This window comes from Amphibalanus amphitrite, unplaced genomic scaffold (genome assembly GCF_019059575.1).
Source record: "Amphibalanus amphitrite isolate SeventyFive unplaced genomic scaffold, NRLGWU_Aamphi_draft 001076F_arrow, whole genome shotgun sequence".
In the NCBI taxonomy this organism is placed as follows: Eukaryota; Metazoa; Arthropoda; class Thecostraca; order Balanomorpha; family Balanidae; genus Amphibalanus; species Amphibalanus amphitrite.
This window is the reverse complement of record NW_024882570.1, coordinates 15,216-38,247: the sequence shown is the minus strand read 5'-3', so window position 1 is coordinate 38,247 and position 23,032 is coordinate 15,216. Positions and strand designations below refer to the sequence as shown.

General features: G+C 47.1%; 1 protein-coding gene across 1 annotated transcript; it reads right to left on the bottom strand.

Annotated features, from left to right (window-relative positions):
- Positions 1 to 1,488: 1,488 nt before the first annotated feature.
- Positions 1,489 to 21,448, bottom strand: LOC122369828. The gene is made up of 4 exons (XM_043344889.1): positions 21,400 to 21,448; positions 5,768 to 6,450; positions 5,319 to 5,404; positions 1,489 to 2,205 (listed from the first exon to the last, which is right to left on the bottom strand). Exons 2-4 carry the CDS (start codon positions 6,385 to 6,387, stop codon positions 1,898 to 1,900), a joined length of 1,014 nt encoding a protein of 337 aa, XP_043200824.1. The 5' UTR covers positions 6,388 to 6,450; positions 21,400 to 21,448; the 3' UTR covers positions 1,489 to 1,897.
- Between the last annotated feature and the right edge of the window lie 1,584 nt (positions 21,449 to 23,032).

Genomic DNA, 23,032 nt, shown 5'->3' with positions numbered 1-23,032 from the left:
ACTACATATGTGACGCCATTTTACAACGAAAATATTGAAATAGGCAGATACAGGTACCTGAGAAAGGGGTGTAATATCAATGTACTGCCCCCGTTTTAGCGTGCCTGAATCCGCCTATGCTTCACGAAAACGTGTATTTTGTGCTAACGTTGCATATTTTACATATATGTAACACATCATGTCCTAAGACGCATGACATGCCATGACAAAAACTCAAAATATCATCCCAAATTAGCTTACCTAATTGATAATTCCGCCTATGATTTTTGAAATATCCGAAAAACCGGAATATATATGAAGGCCCATTTTATGAAGAAGGGTCCCCTAAAGTTTCATCAAAATCGATCAGAAAAGAAAGAAGTTATAGCCTTTTTAGTCATGAGGTGTAAAACGCGATTTTCCGAAAATATTTGCTTCCAGGACCCCCAATTTTGAACTTTTTTCCTTTTAATAGTCAATCCGAGAGTTCACGATACGAGCAATCGAATGGTGCTTGTCTCATTAACATCAGACGTTTAGTTTTCGAGATATCAAGGGGGCCGAATCGGCCCCCCTCCACCAGTTAACGTAGTCCAGAAAGCCCAGTAATAGGGTTAATTAACCTTCCTAGGATTCTTGGACAAATTACCCCATTTCTCGTGAACATAAAAGGCATAGCTAAAGCATCGCCGGCAACAGTTATCGAAAGCACTTTGGCCACTTTTTTGTCGACTGTCGTTATGCATTTGAAGTTGATGAATGGCCAATTTGAGGGCAAAAGTCCGGCAAATTTGCTGTTTTTGTTCGAGCAGCTCTTCCTGCTCTGTAGTACTAAACTTTCGACAAAGGCTTGTAGGTAGGACCTATTTGACAGTGCGTAATTTCTATAAAAAGCACAATTATTCCTTTACAAAATTTTCTTTCTTTTACTTTCACTTACTTATCCCTTTGAATCTCGTTAGTGGATGGCGAAGATGTCGCAATATTGACTCGACTTTTGATCAATGACATAATAATCAGAGATGTAGGTTTGATATATCCGCAACACCTATCAATAAATAAAGGTGAGAGATTGTTCTATTGGTCTAGCTAAGGCGGCCACTCAAAATATAGGGCTAAGTCACTTAGCGTAACCTAATTACCTGACCTTTAATGACAACGGTCTAAAATTTAATGTAGTGCAGATGGTGTTTTTTGCCATGATTACTGTAAGTAAGATGGAAAGGAAATTTGATGATGCCTTAGCGGCGAAAGCTTATTCTGTATTTCGGTCTTTTCAATTGCTAGAAAAATACATTTGTGCCATGTTAATGATCAATTTCCTTCCCATCTTACTGACGGTCTAAAAGTTTCATAAAATGCGCAAACAGACGTACCTATGGAAGGTAGTGGTTACCTCAACATAATACGGTTACCTCAACATAATACGGAGGGAGTTGTTACCTCAGTTACCCATAACTATTTGGTGATTACTTCCACTGATCGTACTCTCGGCAAGTTCAACTTCAGTCAAGGCAGGTAAAACGTGTATTAATGTGGGAGACTGCCAGATTTGGCAGCTTTGGAGAAAGCAAAAGATGGGCAGATGGCAGCACGTAAAGAGATAGGCGTTTAGAGATGGCAGCACCAAGTCCTAAACTGTCCGGCAAGTGACGGCACCAGAATCCAGATGCCTCTCAAAATAATACGGTGCAGTTGCGCCCTTAGCTGAAAGGCTAACCCCCCCCCCCCCCCCCCCGGCCGATTGCGATATGGGGACGGGGACATGTGAGACTGAACACTCTTGTCCCTCAAGTTAGATAATGTTCGTCTGGCTCGCATACCTTCATTGTGCACGCGGTCGCTTAACAAGTGTCTAGAGATCGCTGTAAATAAATATTGTCCGTGGTAGGCGGCCTGCTCCCCGTACTCCGATTGTTCACTCGCGGATGTAGATGTAGACATCGTCTGGATAATCGGCCGGCGGCGACCAGCGGATGGGTCCGCCGGTGCGGATCAGCCCGCCGAACGGCGACGCGGCGTTCGTGTTGGAATGCATCAGGATCGGCGAGCCGTTGTCCTGCAGGTACGGAAACGACACCTGACCGATGCCGTCGCTGTACTGGAAGCTCTCCGAGTGCTCGACAGTGTAGGGCAGCGACAGCGGCACGCCGCCCAGCAGGCTGACGTCCTTCGTGGGAGTGAAGAAGATGCGCCGGTGGTTGAAGGTCCAGTCCCGCCAGTTGTCTATAAAGAATAGCAAAACACAGTCAGAAATGCATAGGTACCTATTTTACACTGATGGGCCTGGGAGAACAATTTTTACCCTTCCCCCTTGACGAATATTTGCGATAGCTCCCGAACTTCTTTAACCCTCGCATGTGTGCGGCGTTTGCCAGCTTCTAATGTGTAGGGGGGGGGGGGGTCGGTTGGACCCCCCCCTTGCCGTTTGGCCCCTGATCGAGCTAGAGCTTCGCTGAAAAAACGAGCGTGTTGCCCGTGACGAGAGGAAGCCGATGATACCCAATTTTAAGGTCCTAGGTCATTGGTTGACCTTCCAGGTCAGGTCAATGACCCAAAGTCGGGAAAATCGGGACCTGTTAGAAAGTCGTAAAGTGTGGCTGCTAAGGGGTTTTTCGGGGTGCTGATCACGAATATCGTGTTAGTTTTGATCACAGATGATGTCTTGAAGCATTTAGACCAGGTCGGGTCAGGTCAGGTCAGGTCAACCAGTAGGCGTCGTGACGGGTATTCGTAGTACGTGTCAACCGCCTCTGACAGCTTCGTAACATGTTACGAAGTCACCAAAACTACTTCGTAAATGTTCAAATGGTTGCTAAATTCGAATTCAGCTCCAAAAACTAGCCTAGAAACATGTAAAACTCGAAAAAGTGAACCGAGGTCACCCGAGGTCACCAAAGGTCAATGACCTGACCTGACCTTCAGGTGACCTTGACACACACGGGAGTAACATCAAATCACATGTTTGAACGTTTGAAACCACGAAAAGCTTGCAAACACGCGGCTAGTGCGAGCCGACATACGCGAAATCGCGATTCCGGCCAAACATGGTCTCGGAAAAGAGGTCACAGGTCAAAGGTCATTTGGGTCAGGGTCATGAAATTTTCAGGGTAGGTGTAAAATTGATCAATGCGAGGGTACTGAAAGTTTCGTCGCGATCGGCCGCTTTTTACGCGAGTTATTCGCGAAAAACCATGGGGGGGGGGGTCCATCCGACCCCCCCTACACATGCGAGGGTTAAGTACAAAGTACCATAACTCCCCTTGATGACGTCACAGGGTCGATTTCTGTAGAGCCTTGCACGGCAAATTTCGACGTCACAGACGAAAACCTCAAATAGTCGCCAAAATAGGGTTTTAAAGATAACGTATCTAAGTTACGAGCACGGTTGTGTGGCATGTATCACTTAACCCGCGCCGGGCCGTGGGGGGGGGGGGGGGTTGAACAGTGAACACCCCCCCCCCCCCATTGCGGTTTTTCGCAGATATATATCGAAAACGCGCCGGTATTTCTGGCACACTTGTTCATGCATCTTTTCCACACATGTTGTGAAAATTTCAGATCCAGGTCGCTCAAGGTCTGGTCACCAGGTCACGTCAAGTGACCTCACTTAAGAAAAAGCTAGAATCCTCGTCATTGCCACACCGACTGAACGATCACCTTGACAAACACTCTCAAGCATCAGGTTACAGGAAAACTCGACAAGCTGAACCGAAAAATGTCACCCGTGACCTCTCATTATGTCCCTGAGGTCATATCAGGTCATGAAAGGTCCCCAGCAGTTTTTGACAATGACTTTTGATAGACATGCTAGAGCGATAAAAACACCTCAGATGTGTTCAGCTCGACGATACTGATCGACTGATATGCAGCAATGATATTTTTCCGGTCAGGTCATGACGTTGTCAAATTTTCAAAATGACCTTTAAAGGTCAAATTATAGTTCATTCGACGCGTCTCTCGAAGAGAGGAACACGATGCTGGCAAAATAAATATCGTTACTATCTTGAGTCAATAGTTATTGCAGATTTTTTTCTCATAAAAACGGCTATTTTTGGAGTTTTTGCCAACTGGAGGCTAAGTCGTTGACCTGAGGTCAAATGTGAGGAATACAACAACAAATGTCTTCAACAAATATCTTCATATTATGAAGTTATTTCAGTGTTTAAATCGAAAATGATGTCTGATAATTTGACAAATTAGGTCTACAAGCATCTGTGCAACCCAAGCTAACAGCTTTTAAGAACCAGTAAAACGCCTTTTGGGCGAAGAACGAGCGAGCGAGATAGTGAGCCCTGCACATGCGGAAGGGCGATAGGGTACTTTCAACGGGCTTGTGCAAAGCACCCTTCTAACCGGTCGGTAGCGGTGTGCCAACTTTGAACGCAATCGGCCCAGCTGTTCCTGACATCTGGAAGCGGCATTCTGCACGTGCGCACGTGCAAACGGGGTCCAAAGTGACTTTTGCGCGACACACTACTAACCGGTCCCCAACCGTGTACCAAATTTGAGCGCAATCGGCCCTGCAGCCGTTCTCGAGATCTGGAAGTGCCCCCTGCACGTGCGCACGTGCAGTAGCACCCTAACCGCAGCACATGGGAATGCATTGCCTGGTGGGTGCCCACCGGAATGCCAAGTTTCAGTGAAATCACCCCGCCCCCAGTCATTACCGAGTTATTGAAATGGGGAAAAATTTGGCACCTCTTCTTTTTGCATTTTGCACGTGCAGTGGGGGTCACTCACATAGAGCAAGAGTATCCGACCTTTGGTAGAAGGGATGCAGCTACCCAACACAAATTACCGCAAGACAATCGCCCAAGCGGCTGTTGAGATATAAGCCTATCAAAATCACTACTTTTGGAAAACAGCTTGAACAATGAACACCCTTGACTTTTCACGTGGCACGTGCCACGACGGTAACTGAGATGTATCAAACGTAGCCAATTACGGGGTAGAAGGGATGGGGCTACCCAGCAAAAAAGACCGCAGGCCAATCGGTCCAGCGGTTGCTGAGTAATAAGCCTCTCAAAAGCGTTACAGGCCGGGCCGGGCCGTTCATACTGATATTTTTCCGTTATATTGAAAAGAACGGAAAAAGTAAACACAGGCTGCACCCCTGCATTGCACGGTCATTGGCCTAAAAACTGAAGTTGATTTTTATTTCTATATTATTTCTATATTCTATATTGAAAAGACTTAGCTTCACTCGCTGCGCTCGCTCGATCGTAAACACAGTGAACCTCATTTGACCAAATCTGCACCCAATCTGCACCAAATGTGTACCAGATGGCCGTCGTGAAAAACGGCAATTGTTATATAATCGGTCGGCCGTGTCTTACCGGATCCATTATCGTCGACACGCGTTCCGCCGACAAATACCGAGTAGGTGGCATCTGGTGAGGAGTCGCGGATATGATCAGCAGCCCTGGCAAACAAACAACAAACAGCAACAAGTCAATCCTCGACGTCATGCATTGCGGGAAGCAGGGGGATATCAGTCATCGCAAGGCGATTTAAAATGAGTAAACGGCAAATAGATACGGCTTCAATTATCATCATATTTGAATGATTTGACATTTACCCGACCTGTGACCTCATAAGGCAATCACTAGGGATTTGAAGATTCATTTTGATTTTTCTTGGGTTTTACATATTTGTAATTTCTACCTTTTATCAGAAAGACTTGAATTGTGATTTTGATTGTGCTCATGCTTGTGCTCGTTGTGTCTTGATAAGCGACTCAGACACGGATCCTTATAACGGCAACTACCAGCGTGTTCCCACTCACCACAGTATCGAGTAGAGGCCGTCCGTGTCTGGCGTGCCATCCTCTTCGTAAGAGGTGAGGTTGAGCCGCGATTGGACTGTCCATCTGGCGGAAGGAGAGGCTCTCAGTAGCTTGGTGTAGCCGCCGCGGCTCATGCTGCACTTCACGAGCATCTCTCTGCCGGCGATGTAGGCCCAGTAGCGGTGGTCGGGCAGTTCGCTGTTGATCTGGTGCAGGTCTCGGCAGGTGACCGTCGGGTCGGCGGTGCAGATGCGGCCTCGGCACGCGTCGCCTGGAGTCACGCAGTCGCTGTCAGAGCGACAGAACTCCCCGGTCCGAGAGCTGTTGGGCATGAAGAAGAACTGGTTGTGGTGGTTCCACTGGGAGTCGCGGTTGAACTCGGCCGGGCCGCCGACGGCCGAGTACAGCGTGCACTGGCGACTGTTTTTGTCGAGCGTGAAGCTCAGGCAGGCGGCGTTCTGGCTGCAGAGGCCGCAGCAGTTGCAGGCCGTGGAGCCGTCGCGCAGCGAGAAGCTCTCCAGCTCGAGCAAGGACGTTAGACGGCCGAAGTAGAGCTGGTTGTTCAAACATCCGGTGGCGATGTGTGCCGCCAGGACCAGCAGGAGGCGTCTCAGAGGCATGGTGACGGGTCACGGCGATCTGGAGACCCCGAGCACCGGCCGCTCTCGGCCGCGGCAGATCAGCTGAAACGCGAGGGGTGTGCGGTTCGCAGGGGGTACGGTACTGCGTCAGGTAATGGACCGATGCTTATGCATAATAGCATGGAACTGGACCGGACGTGAAGAGAAGGTAAGGGAGAGCACACTACGTGGCGAGATAACACGGGATGCGAAGGAATGACACGGATAGAACGAGAAGGAATGGAAAAGGGACAAGACGGAACGAGACCGACACAAAATGGATCGTTACGGGTGTAATTGTAAGTACCCTTTGTAGGAAACATTTACATAAGCTTACTCAAGTTTATTGCAATTCTGGCATTGGTTGGCACCACCCGAAATGCACGACCCGACCCGGATGGTCGGGTGTCCATTTCTTTCCATGCACAGCCGTGGTCGCAATGTAAGAAATGTGTCACGGGTCTTACTGGGGCATATTTAGTCCTTAATGTACTCCCCTCTGACTGTAGATTCAGTTTTACTGCTGCAAATGACCTCCCTCGTTTGGAGAAAGTGCATACCTAGTTTACGACGTGCTCGTTCGTAATGATCACTAGCAAAAGTAGCTACATAGGCGAATGAAAACTAGACACTGGTGCAGCTTGAATTTCACCGGCCTTCAGCGTTACTTTGACACGGGGAAGCTGCTGCTAGCAAATGGACTCTGTGATTTGCACACAATATGACTTCTGAATTCGTCACCTATTATATTTACTGACCACGGTTACCGCTAAGGCATGGGTACAGCAATATAGCTTTATTGCCTCTGGCGAATAAAATTGGCTATGGTGACAAAGTGATTCGTAAATCAAACACGTTTTATTGCACAGGTACAGCTGACAGCCAATAAAATATGTTCTTTAAACTGCACATTAGCTTGCGCTCATTTTATTTTAGCTTGAACACTTTATGATTAATGACAAAAGCCACTAAGCTTTCTTTAGTCGTCACCAAATCCCTTTTCTTCGAAATGTGAAAGTGCTGCCGCCTGCCAAGCGATTAAGAAGACATGAGCCGTTTTGTCAAAAAAAGTATTTATATACACTGTGAAAAAAAAGAAGAAAGAAAAGGGGGGGCATTCCACGTCAAGTGGGACAAAAAATGATCATTTTGAACCTCACCTCCTCCGATTTTTGCGAAACTTTGTGAAACTTCTCATCTATATGTGAAAAGAAAGGAGACATATTTTTGTCAAGATATGACGTCACGTTTCCGAGATACACGTCATCAAACATTGACTTAGGCAAGGCACATTATCATCTTTAAAGCGTCATAACCATTGAAGTTTTAGACATATCACCACGAGACAAAGTGTGAAATGGAGGGAATAGGTCAGGCTTTAAATTGAGGATAACAGTATTGACGTAATTAACTAATTAGTGAACCTAATTAAAATTCAAAAAATAAATTTTGATTTTCTGAAAAATGGGTACCCTTCGATTTTGCTGATTTTTACATATTTTATTCTCCTATACATTAGCTACATCATATAAAAAATCCAGGATGGGCCGACGTCTACGTAACTGTCTTTTGGACTTCGTAATGTCTGGCACTCGCGTGTTTCGTTTTAGCAACCAAGGAGAGGCGCTACCCGGAGATGCTTCTTTCTACCCCAAACCAAAGAAAACAAACCTAACCTGACCTGACGTGACCTGACCTAATCTAACACGCGTAAATATGTACATACAGCCCTCACGGCAGTTGCCGACTGGCCAAATGCTACCTAGATACGAACATTAGCCCTCACGACAGTTGCCGGCTGGCCAGATGCTAAAACAAATGCGTGTTAAACACTTCAGGCTGACCCGCGCTGCGAGCCAACGACCTTTAGATTTCGAGGTGGGTACACTCGGCACACTTACTACTAAGCCACGAAGATAGCTGGTCATCGTAAGCCAGTTTTTTAATGATGAAATTGGGCATTCTCCGGGCAGCGCCTCTCTTTGGTTGCAAAAAGAAAATACGCCTGACTCTCCCAGCGCTAGGGAGAAAAGCCCGGTTTAGCCAAAAAAGGTATAAAAAACGGAATTCGAATTGTAGGTGGAGCGGTGGGGAACTTTATCGTGTGCCAATTTCATGGCCCTACATCAATATATTCAAGATCAAATGAGGTTAAACGTGATCAAATTTGCTATAGTGACTATTTTGCGTTTATACGCCCATAACTCTAAGAGATACTGGCCGATTTTCCTATTTCTTCCTTTATACGACATTTGAAGTGTTATGAGAATCTCTAGTTAATCTTACCATAAATTTGGCAGTTAGTGGCTTGCTAAGAGTAAGATGTCGCCGGCAGAGGCGGGGATCGGCCGACGCGGGAAACGTCATAGTCACATATTGTGTTTGCACCCTAAAAATTTAATTTTACCAGTTGATTTTCGTATTTATTTGAACATTAGATTGCCTGTAAATTTTTAAGCCTTCACACAAAATTTAACACGAATCGATCATAATCAGCGGTAAGAAGCGCGGTGCAAAGATGGAACCGTCCCGCGCCGGCACACTCTACCATTCAGGCGGCAACGGCCGGCGCCGGCCGCCGAGCCGCTCCGGCAGGAATGTTTGACTTTACACCGCTATTACAAGAAAAGTTGTAGACCGATTTACCTATTTTTTGCACGGGAGGATTTGCAATTCGATTCTGGACAGATACTTTAAGTTTGACGTTAATATAATAATTATGGCGTGAGTTATTGGCGATAAACAGGTGGAGTTAGCGAAGTCGGCCCTTCCACCGCCCGTGCTACGTTGCACTACTTGTTGCTATGTCATCCAAAGTTATCGTTGGCCCACTCTAATTTTCTCAGCACGTGTGCCTTACGTCTAGTGGAAGACAATATCTAAATTTGAGCAAAATCGAAGGGTACCCATTTTTCACAAATTACATTTTAAGAAATTAATTCAAAATAAAATAAATTCAAAATCACCAGAAAATGTAAAAATTGTCAAATTTTACTAGCATAACTCCTTATGCACACGTTTCAGTTTGTTTGAAATTAATAGCTTCAAAAATGTTGAAGCTATAGATCTTTCAAGATTGCAATACACGTCCAATTCTGCTCAAAAAGCAGAAGTTTAGCGACTTGTATCTCTGTAGCCCGAGGGCATATGACAAAATCCTTTCACCCTCAGAGGTTTCACCCAATAGCCAATAAGTATACCAAGTTTGAACAAAATCGCAGAGGTGGCCGATTTTGGCTGTCCCGGTTGACATGGAATGCCCCAGGGGAAAAGCCACCTATCGAAATACTTTGAGACATGAAATGAGACAGCTGGAGTGAGTGCAGCGACCTACTTATGTGCTTGTTTTTTTCGACCTTTCGGATGGATCTTCATACCGCATGCAACTATATATCGATTAGTTTCTGAGGTATAACCGGAAATGTTAAAGTGCAAAATCTACCGCTTAATCTCGCGAGAGCCGTACTCACATGGCCTTGGAGTCGCATTGGAGGAGCATCGGGAGCGTGCAATTATCATGCCTGCATACTAGCACGTTGAGCCCCACGCTTCGATCTAGCCATAGCTCCGTCAGTGCATACGATCGATTAACCAATCAGCTGCTACTTATCTTCGGGAAAGTATTCTCTCTTGTTTGACACAGCGCTCGAGTAATTCAGTGTGACCGCAAAATGTTCATGATGACCGCGCAGCGACGTGCCGCAGTGCCGTGCAGTGCTGTGCTGTGCCTTTTTCAGTGCGCGCAGTACCGTGCTTGGGCACACCGCCTTGCCGTGCTCAGTTCGCGGCATATCGTGCTCAGGAATAGGTACTACATAACTGGAAGTACACTATAATTCGCCGTATTTCCGAACACCGATTTCTCTCCTTACCTGACCGTGTCACTAGACGAGCTGCAGTCAGCACGGCCCACCTCAGAGCCGGCCCCGGGCTCACTGATCAATGAGGAAGGCAGCCTCGCCGTCAACCGGCCCTCGGTGCAGTGGCACCACGGTGACCAAGACCGTCACTCGGTGCTCGGTGACCGGTGACCGTCACTCGGTGCTCGGTGACCGGTGACCGTCACTCGGTGACCAGTGACCGTCAGGTGACCGGTGATCGTCACTCGGTGCTCGGTGACCGACACTCGGTGACCAGTGACCGACACACCTCCCCTGCTGCAGACGCTCGCTGACGTGCAAACGCAGAGCGTGAGCCATGAGGTGGGCCTTGGTCTCCCTTAATGAGGCGGATAGTAGCCACACGCACGTTTTACGGCTGCTGGCCGCATGAGAGGTGCATTAATAATCATTAAATTGATTGATATAATTTAAAATAGCCGATTTCACGACGGGATATTTGGCGACTGCACCAAACTTCACCGAATCTGCACCAGATTCCTTTTACAATAAACATCTTTATACCATGAATTAGTTTCGGTGTTTCAGTAGAAAATAATATCTGATAATTTAACAAATCAGGCATATACGAGTACTTAGGCAACTGCGCAACCCAAAGAATAACTTCTAAGAAACACAATGAACCTTACTTAACGAAATTTGCACCAAAGCTGCACCAAATGTGAACCAAATGTGTACTAGAAAGCCGTCGAAAAACGGCTTTTTAGATGAAGCAATCATTGAACACTTTAACAGGCAGTAGTAAGTCAGCGACAGCCCAGTCGTAGTGGCAGTTAGAACTCTTAAGCTGTTAGCAAATCACGAGCTTGAGTATAGAACAACAGTGAAGTGAAGACGAGGCATCAGGCGAGTTGATGCCATACCAAGCCCCCAATCTGGCTGAGTGCTGTAGACACTATTCTATTCACGGCATTCGGTTACAGGTACATAAGCAGTGCTATCATGGTGGCACTGTTCATGTAAACGGAAATGTTTCGCCGCTAAGCATCGTCAGATGTATCTAACGATGCCTTAGCGGCGAACGCTTATTCTGTGTATCAGTCTTTTTATCTGCTAAAATGATACATTTGTGCCAAGTTAACCCGGCAGTTGCTGGGGTATTTCGCCACCCACCGTTTGCTGGGGGGGGGCGTTAAACGCCCCCAGCCGATAACTCGAGAACCAATAGGCGCAGCGAAACGCACGAGGCGGCAAACGAAAGAACGCGACGAGACGCTTCAGATGAGTACTTTAAAGTTGAATTTTCAGGTCACAGGTCGGGTCAAGGTCAGGTCAAACACCTGAAATCGGGCTTTCAGTAGCATTGACTTCAGGACTTCGCAATGGGCGCCTCTCATCATAAACTCTGTCAAAACGGTGCACAATCCATCATATAAGGCCTACAAGAGTGTCAGCTCCATGTAGGGGTTAGTCAAGCATAGGTCAGGGTCAAGGTCAGGTCAACCGGGTAGGCACATATCCCCAAAAATCAAAACTGATATTCGCAGCCTGTGACACATGTTTTATGGGTAATTTGGGGCGTAGAACACGATGGTGACATTCATTTTATCATATGTGTACGTGTTTGGCTCAAAAAGTTCAATTTAAGAAATTCATGTATCATGGTCGTGAAGTAGTCAAGAGAAATTGCCAAGATTCAGTTCAAGATTTTGGAAAATGCGGAACGATAATCAATAATCGAAGATAGCCATTTGATTGTTCATAGTATTGGCAGTCTAATGGCGTTTACGGCATGTCTGTATGTCTATTCTGTGATTTTATATGATTTTTTGAACATATGCCGTTTTTGGTCGAAAACTCAGAAATCATGACGTCACTTGAACCTCGATATCTCAAAAATTTTCCGACCGATTTTTTTGAAACTTTGTAACAATAAACTTAAATCAATTCCCTACAGGTACCCAAAATTTGGCGCGCCTGCGGCGCGCCGTTTTTATGCTATGGCCCGGCGAAAAAAGTGGGGGCGTTTAACGCCCCCCCCCAGCAACTCGCGGGTTAATGATCAATTTCTTTCCTATTATAAATATTTGCATTAATCATGGCTAAAAACACCATCCATTACATCAAATATTGTATTCGTATTGTATTGTATTCACATTGCGCAATCGTTCCATGGACTCATGGCTATTATGATTGACATGTCATAATGACGAGAGAGATGATAAAAACACACGCACGCACATAACATTCCATTCAGTCTGCGTCCGACAGCCAGCTAACCGCTGCTATACTGGTTTGTTATCAGGTGATCTCGGAGGTTTGCTCTAAACTGCCGCGGTCCCATATCTCGGAGACATTGCGGCAGGGTATTATACTCCGCGACGGCGGCGAACAGAAACCGCCGGCGGCCAGACTCAGAGCGTATCGCGGGCATGTGGAGCTGGCCGGCCTGCCTGGTGTCACGGTGGTGAACTTCACCGCGTGTCACCAGACTGCCGTGCAGTTGCTCTGGTTGGCCGGTGGACAGCATCTGCTTCAACAGGGTCATCGAGTGGTACCTGTACATGTTGGCGGCTGACATCCACCTCAGGTCCCTCAGTACGTCACTAATATGGTCGTATTTATTTAAATGAAGTTCAGCCCAAGGTCAGGTCATGTGAGGTCAACATTGGAAGTTGGTTTTTAAGACCAAAAAGGTGTCTTTCTGAAAAAGGTGAAAAAGGTGTCTACCAAAAAGGTGTCTATCTGAAACATTTTTCACGACGAATCGAATGGTGTTATTTCATTCCTGTATCAAAAGAAAAAATGAAAATTTGTGCTTAGCAACATTTTGGTCAGCTTTGTGTTCAAATTAGAACGTAGGCTCTTATCATGCATGGCTCTATGATATATGCTCCGTGTTTTGATAAAGTCAACATTTTTAGATTTCATGACTTTTTTCCTGGAACATCATATTTATTTTTAGAATTATGCGTCCAAATCATTCACATACAATTCAACCTTTTTGTTACGCCATCCATCTTTAAAAGCTGATAAAGATATTTAACGTGTTTTGACTTTTGAGCTTTTAAAGCAACAATTCCGTGACATGCCGTCACTAAGAACTCATTTTATCAAAATCACATCGGATTTCGTTCAATTTTTCAGAGATCTCAGATCACGTCCAATTGACGTATGATACGGTACTGAGACTTTGACGTAGCTGGGCTTACAGCGCTATAAGATATTGGCGAAATACGGAGGAGGGATGATTTGCCGCCCCTTAGCGGGGCGCGGCTTAGCCTTTCAGTACCTGCAATGCCTATGTTTGACTACTTTTTCCGAACTTATTCCCTTTTATTTTTCACGTGTATTATGGTGTACCTATCTAACGTTGGCTCAGTTTCGGTTTTCCAACACCCTCCAACATGGGTGGAGAATGCGGTATGGCATGTATGGCATGCGCCACACCAACTTAAAAAATGGTATGGCAATGCCATACCAACTTTTAGGGTAAAAACTATGAAATTTAAGGATTACAGCTTATAAAAATATAAAATATGAGGTAAAAATGCTTTGTATCATGAACAAGGAGTTTCAGGGAACAAGACAAGTAATCCACTGCATACTTGGTTTAATTAAGGTTGCAATTATTCTCGATGCGTTTTAATAATTTGTCCGGTGTCAATTACACTATTTCATCTCAAATTTGATATATACGTTATATGGAACCGTCATGTAATGTACAAAAAGTGCACTGTTATACCTATGTACCCAGATTTTCCTAATGTGTCAACGTTTCTGCTATTAAGCATTGTTTCAAGCAACTGGCGCCATACCAACTTTGAAAACAATTCTCCACCCATGCCCTCCAAATGGCATCACTGCCACTGAACATTTAGAGCTGAGGCGTTTGACGGTGTCGGGCTGGTGGTCTGAAAAACAGGCGCTCGTCGGTAATCGACACCTCTCGGCGCTGCTGCCACCTAGTGGCCAGCGCCGGCAGCACCCGGAAAAGGTCCGATCGGTCGGCGCGCGCCTGGAGGGGGAGTGCAGTGTCTGGAGCCCCCCCCCCCCCCTCCGGTACCAGATGATTCATCTCACCACACCCTCGCCCGGCCGCGGCCGGTCCGGCACACACTCGGCTCGGTACACCGCCTCCGAGAACCGCCGTCACATGCCCGCGTCTCCGTGATAAACCTGCTGTCCGTAGTCATACTGTCACAATCACCAACATGCTGCTACAAAGTCTCTGTCATACTGTCACAGGTCATCTGTCAGTTGTCACAATCACAAGCTTGCTATTACAAACTCTATCGCACACCCGTTGTCACATGCATGATAGTAACAGAGCCAGTAGCGGCGGAACACCTTCAATTAAAGGGGGGGGGGGGGCACTGCCGACTTTTGGTCCCATTCTTTCAACGCCCATAGAGCTAATGTTAAAATGGCAAAATCAAGGGGGGGCACGGTGCACCGATGCCCCCCCCGTTCCACCGCCTATGAACAGACCCACTGTCACAGACCCACTGTCACAGACCTACTATCGCAGAAGATTAGGCTGTATCAGAATGTCCAATGTAGCTGGCTAGTGGCTATTGTTGCAGCTCGTTCGCTCATACCAGTATGTGCTAAAATTTGACGTCCCTCAGGTCAAAGGTTTGGCCTCCAGCTGAAAAACACCGCCAGGAAGACATTTTTGCGCAAAATAGCTTTATGTAGATTCATACAGAAAAAGAAAGATCCGTCGTAAAGCAGGCTGGTTTTCGCTGACGGAATAAAAAGAGTGCAGGTCAGCAGAGGTTAAAATGAGTATGAAGTAAATGAATCATGGGAGTTTTCATGGACTTACAAATAACAATGCCTATTCACACTAATATTAGTTCAGCATTTGACCCCCGCTGCGTCAGCTGTCAGTGGGCTCCTGGGCGAGCCGCAGACGTTTTGGCGGTGCGGAATTAGTCACTGTACTGGTCAGCTCCGCTAAATTTGGCGCCGGCGAGCCGCGCCACGACAAAAAGACTGGTCGGTAGCCGCCGTGGCGGGTATATTTGGCGCGAGAGGCGGCCAGCGCGGCCGGTGACCTTGGTGAGCTGTTTTCCCGCGTCGCGTGAGACCGCTGGGGCCCCTCCCCTCCGGCGGGATGACCCAACAGAGGTGCGGGAGCTGATGCTTGCCTGCTGTCTCAGTGCGGTCTGTCACTACATATTCGACACTCGGTTGGACAACACCTTCATCACTGGAAAATGGAAATCGCGCTTTGTTGACACACGCGTGACCATCACAGTGCTCTTGTTCCATCCAGCACACACAAACACACTAACCTTGTCACAGTATTCGGCAGGGAGGGCCGATAATCATTCTGATCCTCGGGCATCACTGTCTCATGTCATGAGACAAGGGCTGACCTCTGTTTTTTTATGCTTTTTCGAGCACATTTGTTTTTCTTATTGTTATTTTCTTATTAACAAGTGCTTATGGAAAGAGGGTACAAATGGCCAGCCTCATTGCTAATAAGGCTCTCACTTTCACTATTTTGTGTTCGAATGTGCATGCATAAGCCATTGGCGAGCATACCTATGATTAATTACTTATTAGATCTTTGACATTTATGGTAAGTTCTGCGATGTGAAATGCGGAGTTGTGAGCTGTGTTTTTGTGTTGAATAATTTATGTCCGTGCTACTTAGCCAGTAGCAGCACTGAGGGACACCGTAACAGCCAAGAACTCCTGTTCATGCCAAGGCACAATCAAGTATGGGTACCTACATTTGTGCATACATGCATAATGTGTAGCACAAGCTTCACCAATTTTCCAAATTACATGAGGAACTGCTTATTTCCGACCATGGAAAATATACGATGCATGCACGATGCATACATGGCAGTTCACGTGAGTCGATAAGCCAACATCTGATAGTCTCTTGGGAAAGAACATTGCAAGATAGCAGGCAACTCCCAGAGGCTTTGTCAGTCTATTCAATTCCGAAATGTTCCATATATATTGGTGAGTTGAGTGATTTGATTTGTCTATCACTGATAAGTGATAAATACTTAACAATGTCCCTTTGAGACTGTCCGTTGCAGTTTTTTTTTCTCTCTCTGTAAGCCCGAGTTTTTTTATCGAAGGTTGCTGCCTGTTTAACCCATGCTGCAGTCATGTGTGAGAAAGGGAGGGTATTAGAGCTGGGATCGTTGCATGTGCTGTCGCTCTGTGTAAGGCAGGGCTGCTCATGAAAATTGTGTACGGGGTCCAGCAGAGACTGAACTGAATTACACCCGTGGCTCGCACACTGTCCGTCTGGGGACGTCGGCTACCTGGATTTTCCCAAAATGTCAGGTGGCGGCTGACAGAACGGGGGAGCGCGGGGATTGAAGCGGCCCTGGATCCTCTGTGACAGACCGACCTGCTTATTATCACTGCTCTGAGTAAACAGGGGCGTGGGCAGCCGCCGCCGCCACCCGTCGGCCGTCCTACTCCCGAAATAGTGCGCGATGACTCACCGGCCGAGCGGCACACAGGTCGGTGACGAGGCCGAGCCGCTGCCAACCGTCTCCGCAGCGGCCGACACCCCGACCCGACCTGCCAGCGCGCAAACCGGGGCGGGGCGCCGCCGAGACTCGGCGGACGGGTATCACAGACCGCCCCAGTGACCTGCCAGCGCGCAAACCGGGGCGGGGCGCCGAACCCCGGCGGACAGGGTAGCGCCAACCGCCTCAGTGACCTGCCAGCGCGCAAACCGGGGCGCCGCCGAGACCCGGCGGACAGGGTAGCGCAAACCGCCCCAGTGACCTAGACTGGGACCTCCCCACTTCAGAATAGGATACAGTCCAATCCGTCGCCACCTCAGACTTTAACACCACCTGCACCAGGTCACATCAGACTGGGATACCGCACGGCGCACACCAAGTCATGACATCAAACTGCTATCTCCTCCAGCTGAGACTGGGACTCCCTGCCTCACTCCGGAGCATCGTGCCCTCCACTACGTTTGTTTGGGACATGAAAGCCCTGCATAGCTCTCCTTCTCCTCTAGTGACTTTCCCAAGTAAAAATCATCGTTGACTTTCTTGTTCTGTAGAAAATGTGATCGCTTTATCACTAGTAATGATCACTAATCATTGTGCATACATATATTACAACAGCCTGCGGAATTAATGAAAAGCAATTAAACAACTTCAATGTAGGTATTTATCTTTTTGATCATTTTTATTTTTTTTTTACAAGTCTTTGAGCTCCTTTTATCGTTTGCGAAGGTGGCCGATAAAAGGTCGACCATATAGCTAGTGAGCTACCCAGGTCACCATTTTCGAACTCAGCGTGCCATGGGCTATCTGTATTCTGTATGCCAATTTTGAGCGAAATCAGTTACTCGAATTGGAATCCGAATACGAATACGACGCTAACTTTATGGACATACCTAAGATGCCAAAGTGTTTTTTTTTTCGGTTCGTTGATCTGAAGGTCGATATTTCAAAATGAAGTTGTCAGTAGTTCGCCAAGTATCCGCATGATAAAAGTAGGGGAGAGTGGGTTACGATGCCCAGGGTGGGAAAGACGCCGCAGCCTCTCTAATGGCGAAACAAGGAATACAATATGGAAAATAATGCTCTTAGCGTAAAGCGGAAGCCTTTATTGTTTACTGCACAAAAAGATTACGCAGCTCAGTTGGGCAATGATGGGCTGGTGGCTGCATGTTTTGTATTTGCTGATTAAAAAAAAAAATATATATATATATATTTTGGTGTCAAAACATTGTGAATATCAAAAAGGTAAACAATTTTTATGCACTTTGTTATTGCCGTGATGCATTCACATGCGTGTACTGAGTCCCAGCCAGTTTGGTTCAGGGTTTAGTTTTAGTACTAACAAATTGTACAAATTGCTATTTGTCAATTCGGTGCCTGGGGAAAGATGCCCCCTGACCTGATGGGGAAAGACGCCACCTAACCCATAGGCTGCCCTTCAAGAAACCTGTCGAATCATTTAGTACATATGTACTTGTGGTGAGAAATAAAAGGCGATTTAGGACTATTGACAGTGCAATATAACGGTCAGGTGCTCCTCATGCCGGTCTCTCGGCCCATACACCGACTTTTTGGGCGATATCTGACTCTGAGAGCCCTCACGACGGCCTCTGTGGAGTGTGGACCCGCGCCCTGCTGGGGGGGGGGTGTTTGAACACCCCCCTTGTGGTTTTTCGCGAATATCTCAAAAACGGCAGCGCGGAGCGCCGCCGTTTTTGGTACACCTTATTATACATCAATTCTACACATGTTGTGAAAATTTCAGACCAAGGTCATTCAAGGTCAGGTCACCAGGTCACTTGAAGTGACCTCACCTCATAAAAAGTTTCAATGTCTGTCATAGCTACACCGAGTGACCGATCGCTTTGAAATTTTCAGCGATTGCTAAGAGCAATAGCATGTACAAAATGTATATCTCAGAATTTTGATATCGATGACCTAAGGTCAGGTCAATTTTGCGACCTCCCCATTATAAGTCAATGGGAGAAAATTGAAATGCGCCTCTTTTGGACGAAAGACATTATAAACACTCCTAAACACTGAAATACAAGTGGTTTAGACACACTGAACATGAAAATGGTGTCCGTGACCCCTGTTTATGCCCTGAGGTCATCTTAGGTCACGAATGGTATCGAACAGTTTTTCGCAAATAACTTTTGATAGAGGCATGCTAGAGCGATGAAAACACCTTAGATGTGTTCAGCTCGACGATACGGATCGACTGATATGCAACATGACCCTTTCCGGTCAGGTCATGACCTTGACCTGAGGTCAAATTTTCAAGTTGACCTTTCAAGGTCAAGTTATAGTTCATTCGATGCGTCTTGACGAGAGGAACACGATGCCGGTAAAAGTAAGCTCGTACAAGGCTTGGGTCAAAAGTTATTTCAGGAAAACTGTTTCCGAAAAAAAATCGGTTATTTTTGCAGTTTTTGCCCCCTGCAGGCAAAACCGTTGACGTTAGGTCAAATCTGAGAGAATTACTCAGAAAGGGCGTTAATAGGGCTATCGAATGCGCTTTTCTGCGGCGCTGTAGCTCTATTGGTTCCCGAGTTATGCGTTGGCTTCTTGGAAATTGTCGACATTCGACCTGGAAATCGGCGAAATTTTGCCTTCAATGACCTCTGGTGACCTGACCTTTGACCTGACCAAAAAATTGTCCGAAGTGATTTCCTCATTATTTTTGACGCTCTTTCGAACGCCGCCTTCCGCGTATCGCTACGTGGCCCAGGAGCCGAGTTAGAAGGGGGGTGTTCAAAGTTCAAACACCCCCCCCCCCCCAGCAGGGCATGGAAATCCAGGACCCCCAGCCGGGCGCGGGTTATTGGCTCCGCGACCCCTCAGAGCATCATTTGGGACCGCCAAAATGGCTCCACGGGCCGCGCTGGCATCTGATGTCCCCACGATGGTCTTGAAGGCTCTCAAGACTCATGAAGACCTATAAGGGCCCCACAACGGTCTTTGAACGCCACCACGAAGGCTTGTTTGACCGCGCTGGACTATGATGGCCCTCACGATGACCTCTGAAGCCCCTCACGGCAACTTTTGAGGGTCCTTACGATGGCGTTTAGGTGCCTACCACAGAATAGAAGGGAACTGATTCGTTCAGGCAATTCACGTGCCCATTTAAGTATACTAAGGATGTATACCTACTAAGGATCTTACCCAACGCCAGGGGGCGTCTTTCCCACCCTCTGGGATAAGATGTCCCCTTGCACTACTTCAGGAAAATAACTAATATCAAAAAAGTTATCATATTTCAAGCACGGAAGTGTAACATTTTGTGGAGAAAAATGATGTCGGCTTACGCTGAAACTCCAAGTTCTTGCTTTGCGGGCGTCATTTTTTTTTTTAATGTAACTTTACAAACCCCTTTCCCCACTCTCCCCTATAATTGAAAACAAAACGATATCATGCATCATCTACCTTCAAAGTCGCTGAACGTCTCGAAGTCACCGTTTCACGTTCCAATTGTTAGGTGCGGCCATCGCCCAACCATCCAGGTATCACAGATAAATAACTTTTGACGCCAACAGCCTTGACCTTACCGAGCGGTCCCACCTGGATTGCCCTGTTAACCCACTCCAGCCGCGTGCTATTTGTAGCGTGTGCAAAAGCCAGGTGGCAATGTTTGACTCAGATGCGTCACTGATTGGACAGCTGGCCTCTTACGTCAGCGACCTAGATCCAACCAGCCTGGAGCATCGTGCCACACCTCCCTAACACGTTGTGAAGAGAGAAAGCTCGTGCTATTTGTAGCGTGTGCAAAAGCACGTGATTCAGCGGCGTCGCTGATTGGACGACCAGCCACTGACGTCAGCGACCTGCTCAGCCAGCCGGGCGCTTCGTGCCACACCTCACTAACACATAGTGGAAAGTGGCCATGATTATTTGTAGCGTGTGCAAAAGTCACATGGCAGTGTGTACCTCAGCAGCGTCGCTGATTGGAAGCTTAGTCTTTGACGTCAGCGTCCTAGACCCAACCAGAGCCGGCGCTTCGTGCCACACCTCCCTAACACGTTGTGCTGAGGAGGACCGCCTTCTATTTGTAGCGTGTGCAAAAGTCACGTGGTCCTGTTTGTCTGGGTAGTGGGTAGTTTCGTCGGTCGGTGCATGACAGCTAGGGTAGAAGGAGTTTAGATGGAGTCCCGCCTTAGATGGAATTTTCGCCCCCAGTTACTGAGCATAAGCCATGATAACCACCAGTTGGTGCAGTGACCACCAATGCATTTGCTAATCTGAAGCATGATTCCTAACATGGACATAATCGCATTTTTTATATTTCGTCCATCCCTGTGATACCTACTACCATTTGAAACACATAAGCGGTGTGGTACACGGTAAGTCGTAATTTCGTCGATCCGCACCGCTTCTAAAAAGTTTTCCATTGAAAGATCGACAGTTACAGCTGATGATTATTTTGAGGCAAGAAAACAAGTGCAGTGTACTTACCTTTCAATGAACAAATTTCCATTTCTTCATTGGTCGGGTGGGCAAAAATATTAAAGCATTTCACACAAAAAAGAAGAAGAAGAAATGCAGGCAGACCAGGTCCTCATTATAAATTACAAACGAAGGTTTCCTTGACCTGACATCATCAGTGATAGCCATCCCACTGTAATTGTTTCCATTTAACCAATTGGTTCCTGAATAGAGTCGCTCTCAACTTTGCTGGGTGCACCATCCGTGCACGTTTTTGCGCTGCAGAAAGTCGCTTGCGTAACAGTTTTCTGACGCCGACCTAGGTACTGCTTGTGTTTCAACGCATCTGATGAGAAACCAAAAAAGCAGGGTAGTGTTCTCCGATTCCAAGTGGGTCGCCCTGGCCGTGAGGGCCGAGTGCAGACTCCGCCCACCGCTCCGCCGCCGCCCACTGCCTTGATCCGCCGCCTCTGCCAGCTGCGGGGCCGGTGGGCGAGGCCCGCAGCGCCGGCCCGGCCCGGCCTGTTGGTTTTGGAGCGTCTTTGTTTGGCTGGCACCGGTCTGGCCGAGCAGCCAGCCCCAAAATACCTGCCACCGGCGGCTGGCGGTGCTGGAAGGTGCGCCGGCGATCCAGCGGAGGGGCTGGCCTGCACCGGCCGGCGCGATCATCAAGGTGGCAGCGGGGCCAGTGGTCGAGCGCGGCTCCCGCCGGCCGACTAATGAAGGTTCGGGGCTCAGGGCGTAGGAGCTGTAGGTTTTAACCCTCGCCCTGGCAGGGCATTTTTCATAACACGGCCTGGCAGGGGGGGGGGTCGATGCGACCCCCCCCCCCTCGCGATTGGCTCCTATGGCACCTAGAAACACCAAATTTGGTAGGTAGGTGGGCCCCCTGGAGTTCTCGCCCCTGTGCAAATTTGGTTGCTCTAGGTCAATATTTAGGGGGGTTTTGGGGGGTATAAATGTAAAAATTTCGCTAAAAACAGGTCAAAAGTTTTTCGCTTATAACTTTTGATCTAATTAAGATAGAGCAAAAAGAAAAGCACCAGTGAACTCAGCACGTCAAGGCGCGTCGAATGATATACTTTTTAGCTTGCTTAAGTGTACTTAAAGTTTTTCTTAAATTTTAAGTAAACTTAAATTAATAAATTAAGTTCAAGTTAACCAAATTGCGTCATATTGTATATCATTCGATTCGGCTGATCACCAGGAACACAATGATACCATTTTTTAATCTCTAGCGTCATTATGTGCCAAGTTATTGGCAAAAACGTCATTTGACCTCAGTTGACCTCATTTGACCTGACCCATGGATAAGTACACCAAACAAAGAAGCACCAAGTGACCTGCTGTTAAGTACTGTGGTTTCAAAGCACTAAAATGATAGAACGAAGCGGATATCTCCAGTATTTTCCGAATTTAGTATTTTCCCATAGGCTTAACATTACGACGTAATGACCTCTAACTGACCTCAGGTCAGTGACCTCAAAAAACCCGAACTATATGTTATACAACTCGGTGAACTTAGCACATCCTGAAAGTTTGAAGGAAATCAGTGAAAAACTGTGAGTTGGACAGGTGCAAAAAGAAAATTGAAATTTGACCATGACCTTGTACCGGTTTTTCTGACCTGGTGACCTGATCCAAGGTCACCCGGACCTGAAATTTTCAGGTCACATGTAAAAAGGTTGCCCCATAGGCTGTGCCAAATTTGGCGGCGCTGCGCGCCGCCGTTTTTACGCTATCTTCGAAAAACCTTAGGGGGGGTCGCATCGACCCCCCCCCCTGCCAGGGCGAGGGTTAAACAGGCTATATCTCGGATGAAAATTATTCATGCATGTCAGTTATCGAATAGCCAAACTCATCATAGATATTTCAAAA